At 53.9% G+C, this 16296-nt stretch overlaps 1 protein-coding gene across 2 annotated transcripts in view; it reads left to right on the top strand.

The window, feature by feature from the left end:
- Positions 1 to 16296, top strand: part of HHIPL1 (HHIP like 1) — a 34691-nt gene that overhangs the window by 2364 nt on the left and 16031 nt on the right. For both annotated transcript variants that reach the window (XM_010339640.3, XM_074393592.1), the window contains exons 2-6: positions 4562 to 5208; positions 7589 to 7732; positions 10058 to 10386; positions 10865 to 10991; positions 13358 to 13503. In XM_010339640.3, coding sequence (XP_010337942.2) covers positions 4562 to 5208; positions 7589 to 7732; positions 10058 to 10386; positions 10865 to 10991; positions 13358 to 13503 — 1393 coding nt within the window. The remainder of the gene's footprint in view (positions 1 to 4561; positions 5209 to 7588; positions 7733 to 10057; positions 10387 to 10864; positions 10992 to 13357; positions 13504 to 16296) is intronic.

Here is a 16296-nt window from a genome sequence, read left to right on the forward strand (position 1 = left end):
GGCTGGCAGGAGGATGTGCTCTCTGCTAGCCAAGGCGGAGTCTGCATTTGGCACCTCCTGATTTCCATGTGGGGAGGTGGCAGAGGTGCTTATTTATAGGTCTCTGTCAGCATGGAGGCACTCAGGCCTCCGCACCTGCCCTGGGGAGATGGGAGACTCTTTCCTGGGGCTTTGCTTGTCCAGTAGATGCCTGTGTCCTCTGGAGGAGAGAGGGCGACCCTGGCACGTGGCACTCCCAGTTTGCTGGTGTGAGCCTTCCACGGCACTAACCTCCCCTGCGCCTGGGGTTGCCTAAGTCGCTGGTCATCGCAGCATGTTTCCTGATGGAGATCTACGTGAAATGTGCTCTACTTGCTCATGTATTCGGCAGGCTCTTCCTCAGCCTGTTAGGAGTCAGCCCTGTGCTGGCTGCTGGGCCCAAAGGCCATTGGAAAGTCACAGGCTCAGTCTCAAAACTCCCCTTTGTCACTTCGGGAGACTGACACACACAGGAAGGTGCCAGGGATTCCCCAAGGAGGGTAGGGAAAAGGCCACATAGCCCAGGGAAGGCTTCCTGGAGGAGGAAGCGTTGAGTTGCATGTCTACTGCTCATATTTACTGAACAAACATACACACCTTCTCCATCTGTTCCTCCCAACAGCTCTGTGAGGTTGGAATTCCTTCCCCCTTCTATAGAGGAGGACGCAGGCACAGAGAGGTCGAGGAGCTTATCCACGGTCACACAGGGACCGTGTGCTCTGGCTCTCCTAATCACTTTGCCACACTGCCTCCCTCCTTGAAGCTCCACTGTGTACCACAGTCGGTGGAGTGGACAGACATGCAAAGAGATGATAAAGTCCCAGCCAGGCCGACAGGCTGGAGCGCCCTGGCGGCGGAGCCGTGACTGCTGTAGAGAGCTCCCCTGTAAGCTGCAAGACTCAGTGGAGTGAGGGCAGTGTGAGACACGCACAGTGCATTGGGAACATTCATACGGGCCAGGGAGGGGACAGTCAGTGCCCTGGGAGCATGGAGGACAAGGGAAGACCTTTGAGTTGGCCTTCAGTCACAAATAGCAGTTTGCCAGAAGAGGGAGTGGGTGAGGGGCGACTATCTGATGGACAGGACACCGTGTTCAAAGGATCAGTCTTTCGAAGAACAAATGGTGGACATAAGAAAGCTTCAGGACCCAGGGCCGTAAGTCACGAGTGTCAGTGACATGTGGTGGCAAACTCTGGGCAAGATGGGGGCTCTCCACCCTGCACTGAATGGCCCAGGCAGCTGGACCCTGTGACATGGGGCTCCTTTCCCGTGGGCTTTCTGCCACCTGCCCCCAAACACAGTGAGGCCAAGCTGCAGATCGTCCTCTTGTCGCTTCCTAGTTCTGGACTACCCTGGTCTGGGCACCACATTTACATTGTATGTAAGGAAGAGTACATAGGCCACGCGGAAGCACCTGCCGGGCGCCTGGGACGTGTGGGTGCTGAGGTCTGCGGTCTGGCTCCCGGAGGACCTTTTGCTCCCTCTGTCGTCCTGCACTGGGCTTTGCTGAACGGAGGGCTCTCGTTGCCTTCCAGATGTCTGTTCTGCCCCTCACCGTGTCTCTGGAACCAAGCTGGTCCCTGGCACAATTTCTGCTAAGTAAATTCTTGGTGAATGAAATGTTGCTGACTAATCTGGAAAGAACACCAGTCCAGACATCATGAGGCTTGGGTGTCAGCCCTGGTCTGGCTACTTCTTGGCCTGTGTCCTTCTTCAAGCTTCAGTTCCTCATCTATAAAATAGGAGTCAAGCCGGGTGCAGTGGCTCATGCCTATAATCCCAGAACTTTAGCGGACCAAGGCGGGAAGATTGCTTGAGCCCAGGAGTTCAAGACAAGCCTAGGCAATATAGGGAGACCCTGTCTCTACAAAAAATAAAAAGGAAAATTAGCCGGGTATGGTGCAGCAGGTCTGTGGTTCCGGCTACTCTGGAGGCTGAGGTGGGGAGGATCGTTTGAGCCCAGGAGGTCAAGGCTACAGTGAGCTAGGATTATACCACTGCACTCCAGCCTGGGTGACAGAGCGAGACCCCGTCTCAAAAAATAAATAAACAAATAAAGTAAAATAGTCACAGTGACCCTCCCTTGCAAAGATGAAAGAAGGCACGTGCACACAGCCCCTCCCTGGACCAGGTGCAGCTGCTGGCTGGCCCACTGGCGGCTCCCCGGGGGAACTGTGGGAGGGACAGCACACGGAGGCCCGAGGCCTGGCCATCTGGCCTGCTCATTGGCAGAGGGGAGCATGTAAGACATAGCACCCCAGTCTACACCTGGGACAGCAACTGACCCAGGACTCCAAGACATTCCACCAAGTGACCCTTGGCCTGTCGGGTGAGACCTAGCCTCACAGCAGTAGAGGGGCCAGGAGGACAGGCTGTGGTGTGACCAAAAGCCACAGTCGTGTCACAGGAGTGAGCAGGCCCTGGCCTGGGACTTGAGAACTCCCTGGGAGGCAGCCTGCCATCCCCCATCCCCAATCCTCCCCAAACGTCCCAGAGGCCTCCTGCTGGAACCCAGCCTGGCCCTCCCTGTGAGGGGAGGGAGGGTGTGGCTGTCAGTGCCTCCCCACTGCAGAAGGAGCACCCCTGAATTCTCTGGGGACCCAGAGCTGACTCAGACATGGCCTTGGCCTGGTGAACTCACAGGTGGGTAAGAGCATCAGCCACAGGTAAAAAGAATGACCATGCCACAGGCCAGCAGCTCTAACAGAGGGAGGCCCGCAGACAGCCTGGAGCCGAGATCTCTGCTTTGGGTATGGGTGGAACACAGGGAGGGTACTGTGGTGTGGGAACACTTAACTGGCATTTAGGGATGGGTAGCTTGGAGCTGGGCACACATAGCTCAAACCCCACTGGCCCACGTGACATGAGACCTTGGGCCAGTGGCTTCCTTCTGCTGTCTCTGCTCCCACCTCTGTGCGGTGGGAATAAGGACAGGCCTCCCTCCCGTGGTTGCCTTGAGGAAGAAATGCAGATTCATGGGCACACTGCCTGGTGCCTGACCCACAATCTTCCCAAAACCCCAGGAGCTGCTGTGATTGGTTAGCACTCCTTCTCCCATGGCCATGGCCATGATTTAAGGATAACGAGAGTTCTGCCTGCCAGAGAAGAGCAGAGGAAGGGCACGCTTGTGAAGGCAGCAGGCTGTGCTGAGGCTCAGAGGTGTGAAATGGCTGGGAGTATGTATTAGTCTGTTCTCTCACTGCTATAAAGAAATACCTGGCCGGGTGCGTTTGCTCGTGTCTGTAATCTCCCCACTTTGGGAGGCTGAAATGGGAGGATGGCTTGAGCTCTGGAGTTTGGGACTGACCTGGGCAACATGGCGAAACCCCATCTCTAGAAAAAAACCACAAAAATTAGCTAGGTGTGGTGGCTCTCAGGAGGCTGAGGCAGGAGGATCTCTTGAGCCCAAGAGGCAGAGGTTGCAGTGAGCTGAGATGGTGCCACTGCAATCCTCCTGGGTGGCTACCCAGGAGGCTGAGGCAGGAGGATCTCTTGAGCCCAAGAGGCAGAGGTTGCAGTGAGCTGAGATGGTGCCACTGCATTCCAGCCTGGGTGATAGAGAGAGACCCTGTCTCAAAAAAAAAAAAAAAAAAAAAAAAAAAAAAAGACTGGGTAATTTATAAAGAAGAGTTTTAATTGCCTCACAGTTCTGCAGGCTGCATAGGAAGCATAGCGGCTTCTGCTTCTACAGAGTTCTCAGGAAACTTACGATCATGGTGAAAAGCAAAAGGGAGGCAGGCATGTCCCATGGCGACAGCAGGAACAAGAGACAGAGATGGAGGTGGTGGCAGGTGTGATACGCTTTAAAACAACCAGATCTCACAAGAACTCACTCTACAGACAGTACCAAGTGGAGATGGTGCTAAACCGGTCGTGGTAACTCCGCCCCTGTGATCCAGTCACCTCCCCGCAGGCTCCTCCTCCGACACTGGGGATTACAATTCTACATGAGATTTGGGCGGGGACACAGATCCAAGCCATTCTGAGTAACATGAGATGGAAAGGAGACAGGAGGCTGGAGAGGTGCGGGGAGGCAGGAGCTGACGGTGGAGCTGTCCATGGGCAGAGCCGGGTCAGGGAGCACTTGGTGTTTTACTGTTTTTCAACAGATAGAGGCCAGAAGGTACTAGAGGGTGTGGACGAGGTGGTCACGGAGGACCGGAAGTGAGCCTTGGGCAGGAGGCCAAGTTAAATGCAGGAGTGAGCTGTGCTGATGTAGGGACGGAGGTGCGCTGTTAACACAGAGAGGGTGGGTGACAGTGCCTCAGACCCTTTTTGGCATGTGGCAGGTGCTCCAGAGGAGCTGCTGCTGCTATTAATAGGAGTAGTAATAGTGTCGTTTTGTGTTCTAGCAGAACAACACAAACATTAAGACCTAAGTTTTGCTACTGCTGTTGAGACTTGTTGCGGTAACAGGCAGATGGCATTGTCTCCATTTTATGGATCAGCAGACTGAGGCTCTGAGAGATGGGGGACCCACCCAAGGTCGTGCAGCGGGTAAGCACCTCCACAAAGCATCTCTGAACCATTGCTGTCTCTGCAGGAATGCTCACCGTATGCAGCCCACCTCTATGACGCTGAGGACCCGTCGACACCCCTGCGCACTGTGCCTGGGCTCTGCCAGGACTACTGCCTGACCATGTGGCAGAAATGCCGGAGGCTGCTCCGCCACTTATCAACCGACAAGGAGCTCAGGGCACTGGAGGACAACCGTGACAAGTTCTGCCACCACCTGTCCCTGGATGACACGGATTACTGCTACCCTAACCTAATGGTCAACAAGAGCCTCAACTCAGACCTGGGCCACATGGTAGCCGACGCCACCGGCTGCCTGCAGCTGTGCTTGGAGGAGGTGGCCAATGGGCTGCGAAACCCCGTGGCCATGGTCCACGCCGGCGACGGCACCCACCGCTTTTTTGTGGCCGAGCAGGTGGGGCTGGTGTGGGCCTACCTGCCCAACCGCTTCAGGCTGGAGAAGCCTTTCCTGAACATCAGCCGGGCGGTGCTCACCTCGCCCTGGGAGGGCGACGAGCGTGGCTTCCTGGGCATCGCCTTCCACCCCAGCTTCAGGCACAACCGCAAGCTCTACGTCTATTACTCAGTGGGGAATCGCGCTGAAGAGTGGATCCGCATCAGCGAGTTCAGGGTCTCTGAAGATGACGAGAACGCTGTGGACCACAGCTCTGAGAGGTGGCTTCCCTGGGGAACCGGGTCTGGGTGGGGACAGGGCACCATATGCACTGGTGTGACAGTACTAGTTGCTATCCTGTTCTTTTTTTTTTTTTTTTTTTTTTCTTTGAGACGGAGTCTCGCTCTCGCTCTGTCATCAGGCTGGAGTGCAGTGGCGCAGTCTCGGCTCACTATAACCTCCGCCTCCCAGGTCCAAGCTATTCTCCTGCCTCAGCCTTCTGAGAAGCCAAGATTACAGGCATGCACCACCATGCCCAGCTAATTTTTTTATTTTTAGTAGAGATGGGGTTTCACTATGTTGGTCAGGCTAGTCTCAAACTCCTGACCTGTGATCCACCCGACTCGGCCTCCCAAATTGCTGGGATTACAGGCGTGAGCCACCATGCCCAGCAGTATACTGTTCTTAAATATTATGACTATTTAACACACCTGGTGGGTGTGGTGAATTTCATGCTTTGGGGCCTGGGGAAGGACAGTTTTGCAGAACAGACCTCACATGGGGATCATATCCAACCCCTCCATCTGGCCTACAAGGCCCAAGGTTTCTCCACCAGCTCTTCTGTTTCAGGCACTTTAGACGGTTCATTTCATTTGATTCTCCTAAAACCTACTGAGGCTAGTATTATTTTTCCCATTTTACAGATGAGAAAGTCAAGACTTAGAGAGGTGGAGTACTGGGTCACACGGGGAGGGAGTGTCAGAGCCAGAACCCTGATCTGTTTTCTCCAAAGCCCACAGTCTGCCCCAGCCTGCCTCACTCTGGCCTGAAGGTGCCATTCTTGAGCCCCACTGGCTCCTTTTTCCCACCTGAATCCCCTGCCCACGGGAACTTGCTTTCCTTCCTGCCCTGAGGTTCATCTGTTCTTGCCTTTGGGCTTCTGCTCCTCTCAACAACTCCTGCAGAGCCTGCAATCTGTGGCTCATTTATGCCCCAGCTATTTTCAAAATGGGTCTGACTTGGTCGCGCATGTGGGGCACACATAGTCTGAAACAAACCCTGTATCAGCTTTCTCAGTAGGCAGACTTTGATTCTGGGAGTCAGTTACTCAGGTGTTCGGAATGAGAAAAGGGCTCCGGCGCCATGGCTCACACCTGTAACCCTAAGACTTTGGGAGGCTGAGGCGGGTGGACCACTTGAGGTCAGGAGTTCAAAACCAGCCTGGCTAACATGGCAAAACCTCATCTCTACTAAAAACACAAAAACTAGCTGGGTGCGGTGGTGGGCACCTGTAGTCCCAGCTATCCGGGAGGCTGAGGCAAGACAATTGCTTGAACCTGGGAGGTGGAGGTTGCAGTGAACTGAGATCCTGACACTGCACTGCAGCCTGAGTGATGGGCTCTGTCTCAAAAGAAAAAAAAAAAAAGGGGGAAACCTGGGGAAGGAAGGCAGCGACTCTGAGATTAACAACTGGAAGAAGCTGCCTGTGGGGCCAGGAGGACAAAGTGAGAAGACGGGGTTACTGGGGCTCTGGAGCCGGGGACATGCAGTAGAAGCTAGAACTGTAACTGGCCTGGGCAGGAGGAGGTGGAGCCAGGGAGAAGGAGCAGCTGCCGCCAAAAGAGAAGCTGCTTAAAACAGAGAAGGGGAGAAATCCCAGTGCTCCTGCCTCTCTGGGGTCCTGCCAGTGCTGTCCACTGGCTGAACCTCGCTGGAGCCCAGCTAGCTAAGAAGCCTGGGAAATGTCATTCACAGAAGCTGACCCCCTGAAGTAGAGAGGAAGTAATAGGAGGGCCGGGACTGGGTCTGAGGGCAAACTGGCAAAGAACAGCACATTGTGTGTTTGATAAAACTGTAAAATCTTGCCACTGAATGCATAAAAAGAGGAGAAATCAACTATGACAGCTATGAGGGCTAACATGATTCTTTACGATGCACAGCATTAGTCTTGACTATGAGCTTCCTGGCAGCCAGAGCAAAAGGAGGAAACATCATTCTCAGGATCTTACATGAGCCCGTACAGCCAGTTCTCCAAGAGAACTGTGGCTCATGCCTGTAATCCCAGCATTTTGGGAGGTTGAGGTGGGTGAATCATTTGAGGTCAGGAGGTCAAGACCAACCCTGCCAACATGGTGAAACACCGTCTCTACTAAAAATACAAAAATTAGCAGGGCATGGTGTTGGGCACCTGTAATCCCAGCTACTCTGGAGGCTGAGGCAGGAGAATTGCTTGAACCTGGAAGGTGGAAGGTTGCAGTGAGCCAAGACTGCACCATTGCACTCCAGCCTGGGCGACAAAGCAAGACTCTGTCTCAAAAAAAGAAAAGAAAAGAAAAGCCTTTTCCATTGTGAAATGACATCCAAGAAAGACCGTGATCTTGTCTTGTGTTTTTGGCTCATGCATGGATGGCTGAGTTTTGTGGGTCCCTTATCTTTCTTTAGGGTAATCCTGGAGGTCAAAGAACCAGCCTCGAACCACAACGGGGGCCAGCTGCTCTTCGGGGATGATGGGTACCTCTACATCTTCACCGGAGATGGCGGGATGGCCGGAGACCCCTTTGGGACGTTTGGAAATGCCCAGAACAAGTATGCTCAGCTTTCGGTTGGCTAGTGGGTTGGTTCAGATGTCCCCAAACTACGGCCCGCGGGCTGCATGCGGCCCCCTGAGGCCATTTATCCGGCCCCCCGCCGCACTTCAGGAAGGGGCACCTCTTTCATTGGTGGTCAGTGAGAGGAGCACAGTATGTGGCGGCCCTCCAACGGTCTGAGGGACAGTGAACTGGCCCCCTGTGTCAAAAGTTTGGGGACGCCTGGTTTACATACTCCTGGGCTTCTCATATGCTTCCAGAGGCCAAGTTCCTTCCTCAGCCAGGCAGCGTAGGGCAGGGGAAAAGGTTCTGGGTCCCAGCTCAGCCTGCAACTAGCTGGGCAGACTAGGCAAGTCACTTCCCCTCATCAGTTAGAGGAGGTAAAAGTCCCCAGTGCAAGTGGCTTGTCACAAGAAGTAAAGGTGATTGTGGCTGCCCAGCGTCAGGCACAGTAGTTTCGGATTACAGGCGCCTGAGAGGTGACATCAGCGAGCCTCAGGGCAGATGGGATTTTCTCTAAGGACAGCCTTCGCTGCTGGAAGAAGGGAAGGGGTGCGCCTTGGGCTGAATGGAAAGTGTGAGCTGGCTGGAGCAGGGTGGCAGCAGCACGGGATCTCCTGCCTTAGGGTCCCTCAGGAAGACCCAGACATTAATGTGTAGCCTTGCTCGCTTCCCCACTTCCTGGCTTGAGCAAATAAGCTCAAGATCTCATTCCATCACACACACATACACAAATATGCACACATGCACATATACACACACAAACATGCATACACATACATGTACACACGTCCACACACATCCACATACATATACTCGTTCACACACATACACACGCACAGTCTTGTGTGTGTAAACAGGATGTCCGGGAGTCTGAAGTCAGCCTCCTCATTCCCTTCGCCAAAATGGTAAAACCCTCCTCAGCCCAGGAAGTAAAAATAGCAAGTGTGGTGTTGATGACAGTAATTAAAGGGCTCACACTTTGTGAGTTGTGCTTTCATATGTGACAGCGGAAGCATCGTCCCAGCTTTCTCATGTTTGGGATATGTTTAGAGAGGACAGCTGAGAAAATAGAAATTAAGGATGAGTGGATAATTGGACAGAACTTCAAAACATCGTTTTGCTGCTATGAGTTTTGCCCACTTAGCTATGGAATCGTGCATGGGCTCAGAGGTGTGATCCAGACGGCGCTCAGAAGCCTGGAGCGATGAGAGGAATCTATGGGGAAAGGCCAGCAGCAGGGGCTTGATCACAACGCACGTATTGGGTGGGAGCATTTCACCACCATGAAAGAGGACACTTGTTTGCTGTCCCTACTGATAAGGGGTAGGCGTGGGTGCTAATGCTATGTGAGGATAATGGAATATGGCTTCACAAACCCTGTCTTAAAAAGCAACCCAGAGGGAGGACACCAAAATGCTGATAGCAAGGGAAGCTGATGCATTAAGTTGGTGCCTCAAAAATCATAGATAAAAAGGGAATGTTCCCTGCACTGTCTTTTAGCGCATTACAGATTCTTCCCGTCATGCGCCACGTTTGTCATGAGCTACTCATCTCCTGAACTGCATGGAGCTTAGGGCTGCACCCCTGTGCTCTCTTCCCCTCCCCCCGACACCCACACTCTGGTAGGTGTGTCCTAGTATGTTTTATCATTTGTGGGTCCTAGCAGGTTTTATCATTTTGGCTAAGGGAATGGGGGAGGCTGATTTGGGACTCCTGGACGTCCTGTTTACACATCCTGTTTGGCTTTTATTGCAATCCGTCATTCACTGATTCAGCAGACACTTAATGGTCCTGCACTATGTGCTGGTCACAATGCCGGGTACTGGAAGAAAAATGTAAATACAAATCATTTTTCTACTGGAATTTTAACGCTATAGCACAGTCTGGGAGGACTGAGTGGACTGAGCGGGACCACTCTAAAGTCATAGTTGAGGACACCCACATTCCACAGTGTGTGGTAAGAAGCTTGGGTTTCTGGGCAGTCTGTCTGCGCTAATCCCAGCGGTTTGCTAACTGGGCAACATTATGTGACCTTTCTGAGCTCTGCTGCCACAGCTGTAGAGGGGGGATCATACTAGGAGTCACCTACCTAAAAGACTCTTGTGAGGACAAGACGAAATAGATGATGTGTGTGTCCAATGCTTGGGACAGGCCTGGCGCACAGTAAGGCGGGAGATGCATGTTGAATGAATGAATGATGTTACCCGGCTGTAAGCAGCTAAGGAGGACTGGATCCCGGGGTCTCTGGCCCCACAACCTAGGCTCACCCTGCACCTGGCTCAGTGACCCCGAGCCGCGCCCTCTCCCACCCTGCCCGCAGGTCGGCGCTGCTGGGCAAGGTGCTGCGCATCGACGTGGACCGCAAGGAGCACGACCTGCCCTACGGCATCCCGCCCGACAACCCGTTCCTGGGAGACCCCGCCGCGCGGCGCGAGGTCTACGCCCTGGGCGTGCGCAACATGTGGCGCTGCTCCTTCGACCGCGGCGACCCCCAGTCGGGCGCGGGCCGCGGGCGCCTCTTCTGCGGCGACGTGGGCCAGAACAAGTACGAGGAGGTGGACCTGGTGGAGCGCGGCGGTAACTACGGCTGGCGCGCACGCGAGGGGTTCCAGTGCTACGACAGCAGCCTGTGCGTCAACGCCTCGCTCAGTGAGTGCCCGCGCCTCAGGGACCCCAGCCCCGGACCTGCCCCCACCCCACCTCACCTGCTGTGCCGCAGGGCCTCCCTCAGGGACCACCCGCGCCCCGGGATCCCGGGCCCCACTCTGTGAGCTGTGCGGCAGGGCCTCACTTGGGGACCACCCGCACCCCAGGCACCCCCGACCCTGGGTCTGCCCCCACTCGAACCCCATGGGCTGTGCACTAACGCCTCCCTCGGCGACTGCCGTCGCCCTCAACCGAAGCCTCCCTGCGCCTTGGAGGCCTCCCAGCAATGCTCTTCTGTTCCTCCTCGCCCCATCCCCACCTGGCACCCCTGCCGACAAGTTTTCCAAAACGCCAGCCCTGCTGTGGGCACACGCCTTCCTCTGTGGCCGCCCCGCCCCCGCGGAATCCCTCTGGAATTCTCCTGGGAGGTGAACTTGCTCGCCACGGGCTCACCGCAGCTTCTCGCCCTCCCACCCCGCAGATGACAAGCTGCCGATTTTTGCCTACCCGCACACAATTGGCAAGTCAGTCACAGGGGGCTACGTGTACCGGGGCTGCGAGTACCCCAACCTGAACGGCCTCTACATTTTTGGGGATTTCATGACCGGGTAAGTGGCCTAGTGCCCTCATGCCCCTGGCTGCTGCCACTGACTCCTTGGGATTGGCTCTTTGGTGAAAAGGAGTGTATGTGTGTGCCCCCGTTCCTGCACATGTGCCTCGCTGATGGGCTCCCAGGTTGTGGGCTGGACACCTGCATCCACCCGCTTCTCCGAGATGCATCCTGAGCCTTTGCTGCAGGCCTCAGTACCTCTGTGATAGTTACACAACTCACGGCATTGAAGACTGGAGGTTTGCTTCAGTGCGGGGCCCTTGATCTTCCTGTCCCCGCTGAGAACCATGTGCTCTGCATCTGGCAGCAGTTCGGATGGGCAGGAGGGCAGAACAGGAACAATTTTCTTGACACTCAGGGCCATCCTGCTCCTGGGAAAGCCATGGCTTGTCACTGAGCTGATGGGGGCCTGGAGCCCTGCGCAGCCCACCCCAGCCAGGACTGCAGAGAGCTTGCAAAGCTTGGGAAACTTTGCTTGGCTGGATGGATGGATGGACCCCAGAGGACAGTGGCTGCCCATGAGCCTCCTAATGGGGAGAGGAGGTGGGGCTCTTGTGGCCTTGGGGCCTTGCTGCCCTGACCCTGTGCTCTAGGGCAGCAGTGGCACCCACTGAGACCCTGTTGTGGGGGCAGGATGAATCACATCCCAAATAGGCTTGATAGGGGAGGGAAACCTACATCACAAGCCTCCTGTGAGTCAGGCTTTGTCCCCAAGGGTGCTGATAGAGTCTCATGACAGTGGGCCAAGTGGCCTGGTCTGAACCCTGGCCCACTTACTGGCCAGGTGACCTTGGCCAGTTACTTTACCCTTCCTTACCTTCAGCTACCTCATCTGCAACACGGAGATGATCACAGTACTTACCCCCAGGTTTGTTTTGAGAACTGAATCAGTTAATACATAAATAGCTCTTATAATCTAGTGTGCAATCGAAAGAAAGAAAAGAAAGAGAAAAAGAAAAAGAATCTAGTGCATGCTTAATATGTAGTATTTTTGTTGTTGTTGTTGTTGTTGTTGTTGTCGTTGTTGTTTTGAGACAGCATCTCATTTTGTTGCCCAGGGTAGAGTGCAGTGGCACAATCTCAGCTCACTGCAGCCTCCACCTCCCAGGATCAAGCAATCCCCCCACCTCAGCCTCCTGAGTGACTGAGACTATAGTCCTGTGCCACCATGCCTGGCTAATTTTTGCATCTTTTGTAGAAATGGGGTCTTGGTCTGTTGCCCAAGCTGGTCTTGAACTCCTGGACTCAAGTGATTCTCCTGCCTCAGCCTCCCAAAGTGCTGGAATTACAGGCTCAAGGCATGATGCCCAGCCTGGTGTTTCTTATTTCCATGCAGCCTATTTCCATGCATTCTTCTTCAGAAGGCAGGTGAATAGGGTTCCTAAGGAGGGGGAATAAAGATGTGAAGTTGCCTGAGGCTGGTGGGAGAATTCTGACTTTGTGTCCAGCCTGCAGCCTGAAGCTGAGAGAGATATCTGACCTGGGCCCCTGGAAGTTGAATCCCTCTCATCTCTGCCCCTTCCCCTCAGACCCAGCTTTTCCATCTGGAAAATGGGTATAGATGAAGCCTCTGTTTTCACCCCTGATTCTTCTTTCTCCCTTCTGTCCTTCCCAGAAGGGCCCAAGTCTCCTGACCACAGAAATTCAACTAATTTTGCCAGTTTTCTCTGCCCCTCTCCAAGGGCCAGGATGACAGAGATGAAGAGCACCCCTCACACCCAAGCCAGGGAGACAGACCCATTCAGTCCACTGCAGTGCACCCTCAGAGAGCACAGTGTGGGGAGGCCAGCATGAGGGCATTCAGGGAGGGCTTCACAGAGGAGGGGATGTCTCTAAGCAAGACCTGGAAGTACGAATAGGTGATTGGCAAGCCGAGATGGGAGTTAGGAGCAAGGTTAGCATATTCCAAAGATGTTCAAGCTCCAGTGCTTGGCAGGTTCTGAACCTGGTGAGCTCTTGACAGCATTGTTCCCTCTGCAGGAGCCAGTGGGCAGGATTGCGTTCAGGGTGCAGGAACCAAGCTAGTCTTGTTCATTCTTGTGGGTCTCTGGTAGGTGCTTAGCAAAGATTGCACACAGTGACAGCTTCATGGACATATGCAGTCACACTGGTCCCCATGCTCAGAAAGGTCCACGCTTGATCTCATGCTCTGTGGTCACTATCTTGAATTCTTAATACTTTTGAACAAGCCCTGCATGCTCATTCTGCACTGGGCTTGGCAAATTGTGTATGGTCCTTGCATGAATCAGTGGGTGAGTGGATGGATGGATGGATGGATGTGGGAGGGAGGGATGGATGGATTGGTGGATAGATTTCCCTAGGTGCCATGCCAGGCATGGCCTCACAGTTCATCTTCCTTTGCAGGCGTCTGATGTCCCTCCATGAGAACCCAGAGACAGGCCAGTGGCAGTATAATGAGATCTGCATGGGCCACGGCCAGACCTGTGACTTCCCAGGCCTCATCAACCACTACTACCCTCACATCATCTCCTTTGGGGAGGACGAGGCCGGTGAGCGCTCCTGAGACCTCTCCTTGCTGGTTGCTCATCCCTGGGACTGGTCCTCCACCCCGTGGGCCTTCTGGTTTCTGATATGGCGGAAGGACCACACAGGCCTAGAATTAGTTCCCACGGGAGGAAGATGTTCCCTGGGCTCCAGACCTTGCATGTGCCTGTGTTACAGGAAAGGGGTCCCGTGCCAGAGCCCAAGAGAGGGTTCTTGGATCTCACACAAGAAAGAATTCAGTGCAAGTCCATAGAGTAAAGTGAAAGTAAAGGAATAGAACTGGCTGCTCCATGGACAGAGCAGCCCCGAGGGCTGCTGGGTGCCTATTTTTATGGTTATTTCATGATGGTATGCTAAACAAGGGGTGGGTTATTCATGCCTCCCCTTTTTAGAGCATATAGGGTAACTTCTTGACATTGCCATGGCATTTGTAAACTGTCATGGTGCCAGTGGGAATGTAGCACTGAGGAGGCCCAGAGGTCACTCTCATCGCCATCTTGGTTTTGCTAGGGTTAGTCAGCTTCTTCACTGCAAACTCTTTTATCAGCAAAGTTTTTATAACCTGTGTTTTGTGCCGACCTCCAATCTCATTCTGTAACAAAATGCCTTAAATGTCTGGGAATGCAGCCCAGTGTTTCAGCCTTATTTTGCCCAGCTCCTATTCAAGATGGAGTTGCTCTGGTTCACATGCCTCTGACACATCCTTGGGCATCTTCACCTCTCTGAGCTTCTGTTTGTTCCTATGGAAAATGGAAGTAGTGGCGCCTTTCTTCCCCTCACCCCTACCCCACCCTGGGCAAGGCTGCCATGAGTTCTGGACTAATAACATGGGTAAGCGTCCCTGCCAGGTAGTTGGCCAGGATGATCTGGAATGGTGGAAATGCAGGCAGGGGGTGGAAGAGAGCCTCCTCAGAGACCTCCCCTGGCCTGGATTTCCTGATGGCAAATGTATTTGGGCCGTTAAATGAAGCCACATAATTATTTCAAAGCGGGTGGACACAGCCTTCTTGTCGGTTACTGGGTCTTGAATCTAGGCACTTGTGTTTTCAATGCCAGGGACAGAGTGGGAGGGGAAAGGAAGAGGGGCCGTGGAGACTGGATCCTGCTCCAGCCTCCTGCCTTTGTCCTTGGCCCGGGATTGTTCCTGGACAAAAGCCCAGGGGCCCCAGCGGGCCCTAATGGATGCTTATTGGCGTTGCTAGGCAACGCCCGCCCAGGGGCCTTTGGAGGGGTGTCCCCTGCAGGGCTCAGTGCCCAGAACCCCCAGGGCTGAGTCTGGGAAACCTTTGTTGAACCGTCAGAATCTGAATTTCCAGAAAAGCAGCCCCCAGCCCCCACAGCCATTCCTAAGCCCTCTGGGCCCTTGAAAGCCCTTTCTTTTGGTCAGTAGGGGGTTAATGTGTTTTGGAAGCAGGGGCCGCCCCTCCCCCCGCAGAGGCAGGGCCTGAAAGGAAGGTGCAGTTCCCAAAGGGCCATTAGTCAGCCCTCTGAGTGACACCCGAGTGTCACCCAGTGAGACAGGCGGCCCAGAGACAGCTCTGGCAGCGGCCTCTGGACGGCACGGGCCCGGAGCCCTGTGGTCCGGCGAGAACAAACCTTCCCCTGCTCCCGGACCCCGCTTTGGCCTCTCTAGTTGTTGATACTTGCAAATTACAAAACAAGTCCCTCTGCTGGCCCAGTGTGCTCCAGGGACAGTCCATACCACAGAGACCAGGAAGGTGGCTCTGTGTCCCACCAAAGGAAGACGTCCCCTTTGCCCTCTGAAAGTTCATGGAAAACCATTGGCAATGGGCAGATTCCTAGGAGAAAAGGCACACAAATGCATTCTGTCACAGTTTTACATGACACAGGAACCCTTGGAATGAAGACCCAAAGATACAGGAGAAATTGTCCATTTTCTTTTTCTTTCTTTCTTTTTTTTTTTTTTTTTTTTGAGATGGAGTTATGCTCTTGTTACCCAGGCTGGAGTGAAGTGGTGTGACCTCGACTCACTGAAACCTTCGCCTCCCGGGTTCAAGTGATTCTTATACCTCAGCCTTCCGAGTAGCTGGGATTACAGGCACGTGCCACCACGCCAGGCTACATTTTGTATTTTTTTTTTTTTTTGAAACAGAGTTTCGCTCTTGTTATCCAGGCTGGAGTGCAATGGCGCGATCTCGGCTCACCGCAACCTCTGCCTCCTGGGTTCAGGCAATTCTCCTGCCTCAGCCTCCTGAGTAGCTAGGATTATAGGCATGCACCACCATGCCCAGCTAATTTTTTGTATTTTTAGTAGAGAAGGGGTTTCACCATGTTGACCAGGATGGTCTTGATCTCTTGACCTCGTGATCCACCTGCCTCGGCCTCCCAAAGTGCTGGGATTACAGGCCTGAGCCACCGCGCCCGGCCCATTTTGTATTTTTTTAGTGGAAACGGGTTTCACCATGTTGGCCAGGCTGGTCTCAAACTCCTGACCTCAGGCGATCCCCAGTGCTGGGATTACAGGTGTGAGCCAACGAACCCGGCCGAAATTGTTCATTTTTATGCTCAGGTGCAACAAAGTATGGACAGCTGTGTAGAAATGTGATTGGACAAAAGGCTCTGAGCTCATGCTGATTGAGTGGAGAGAGCCCGCATCTTCTTGGCCTCTCTGCGCATGCATTCCTTCCTTCTGGGTATGGGACTGTCTCTGGAATAGGAGACTTATGACCTGCAAATGAGTCAGACAGGTCAGATCATCTCTTCCGTTTTTTTTTTTTTTTTTTTTTTTTTTTAGAGGCAGAATCTTGCTCTGTCATCCAGGGTGGAGCGCAGTGGCA

Source organism: Saimiri boliviensis, chromosome 2 (genome assembly GCF_048565385.1).
Source record: "Saimiri boliviensis isolate mSaiBol1 chromosome 2, mSaiBol1.pri, whole genome shotgun sequence".
In the NCBI taxonomy this organism is placed as follows: Eukaryota; Metazoa; Chordata; class Mammalia; order Primates; family Cebidae; genus Saimiri; species Saimiri boliviensis.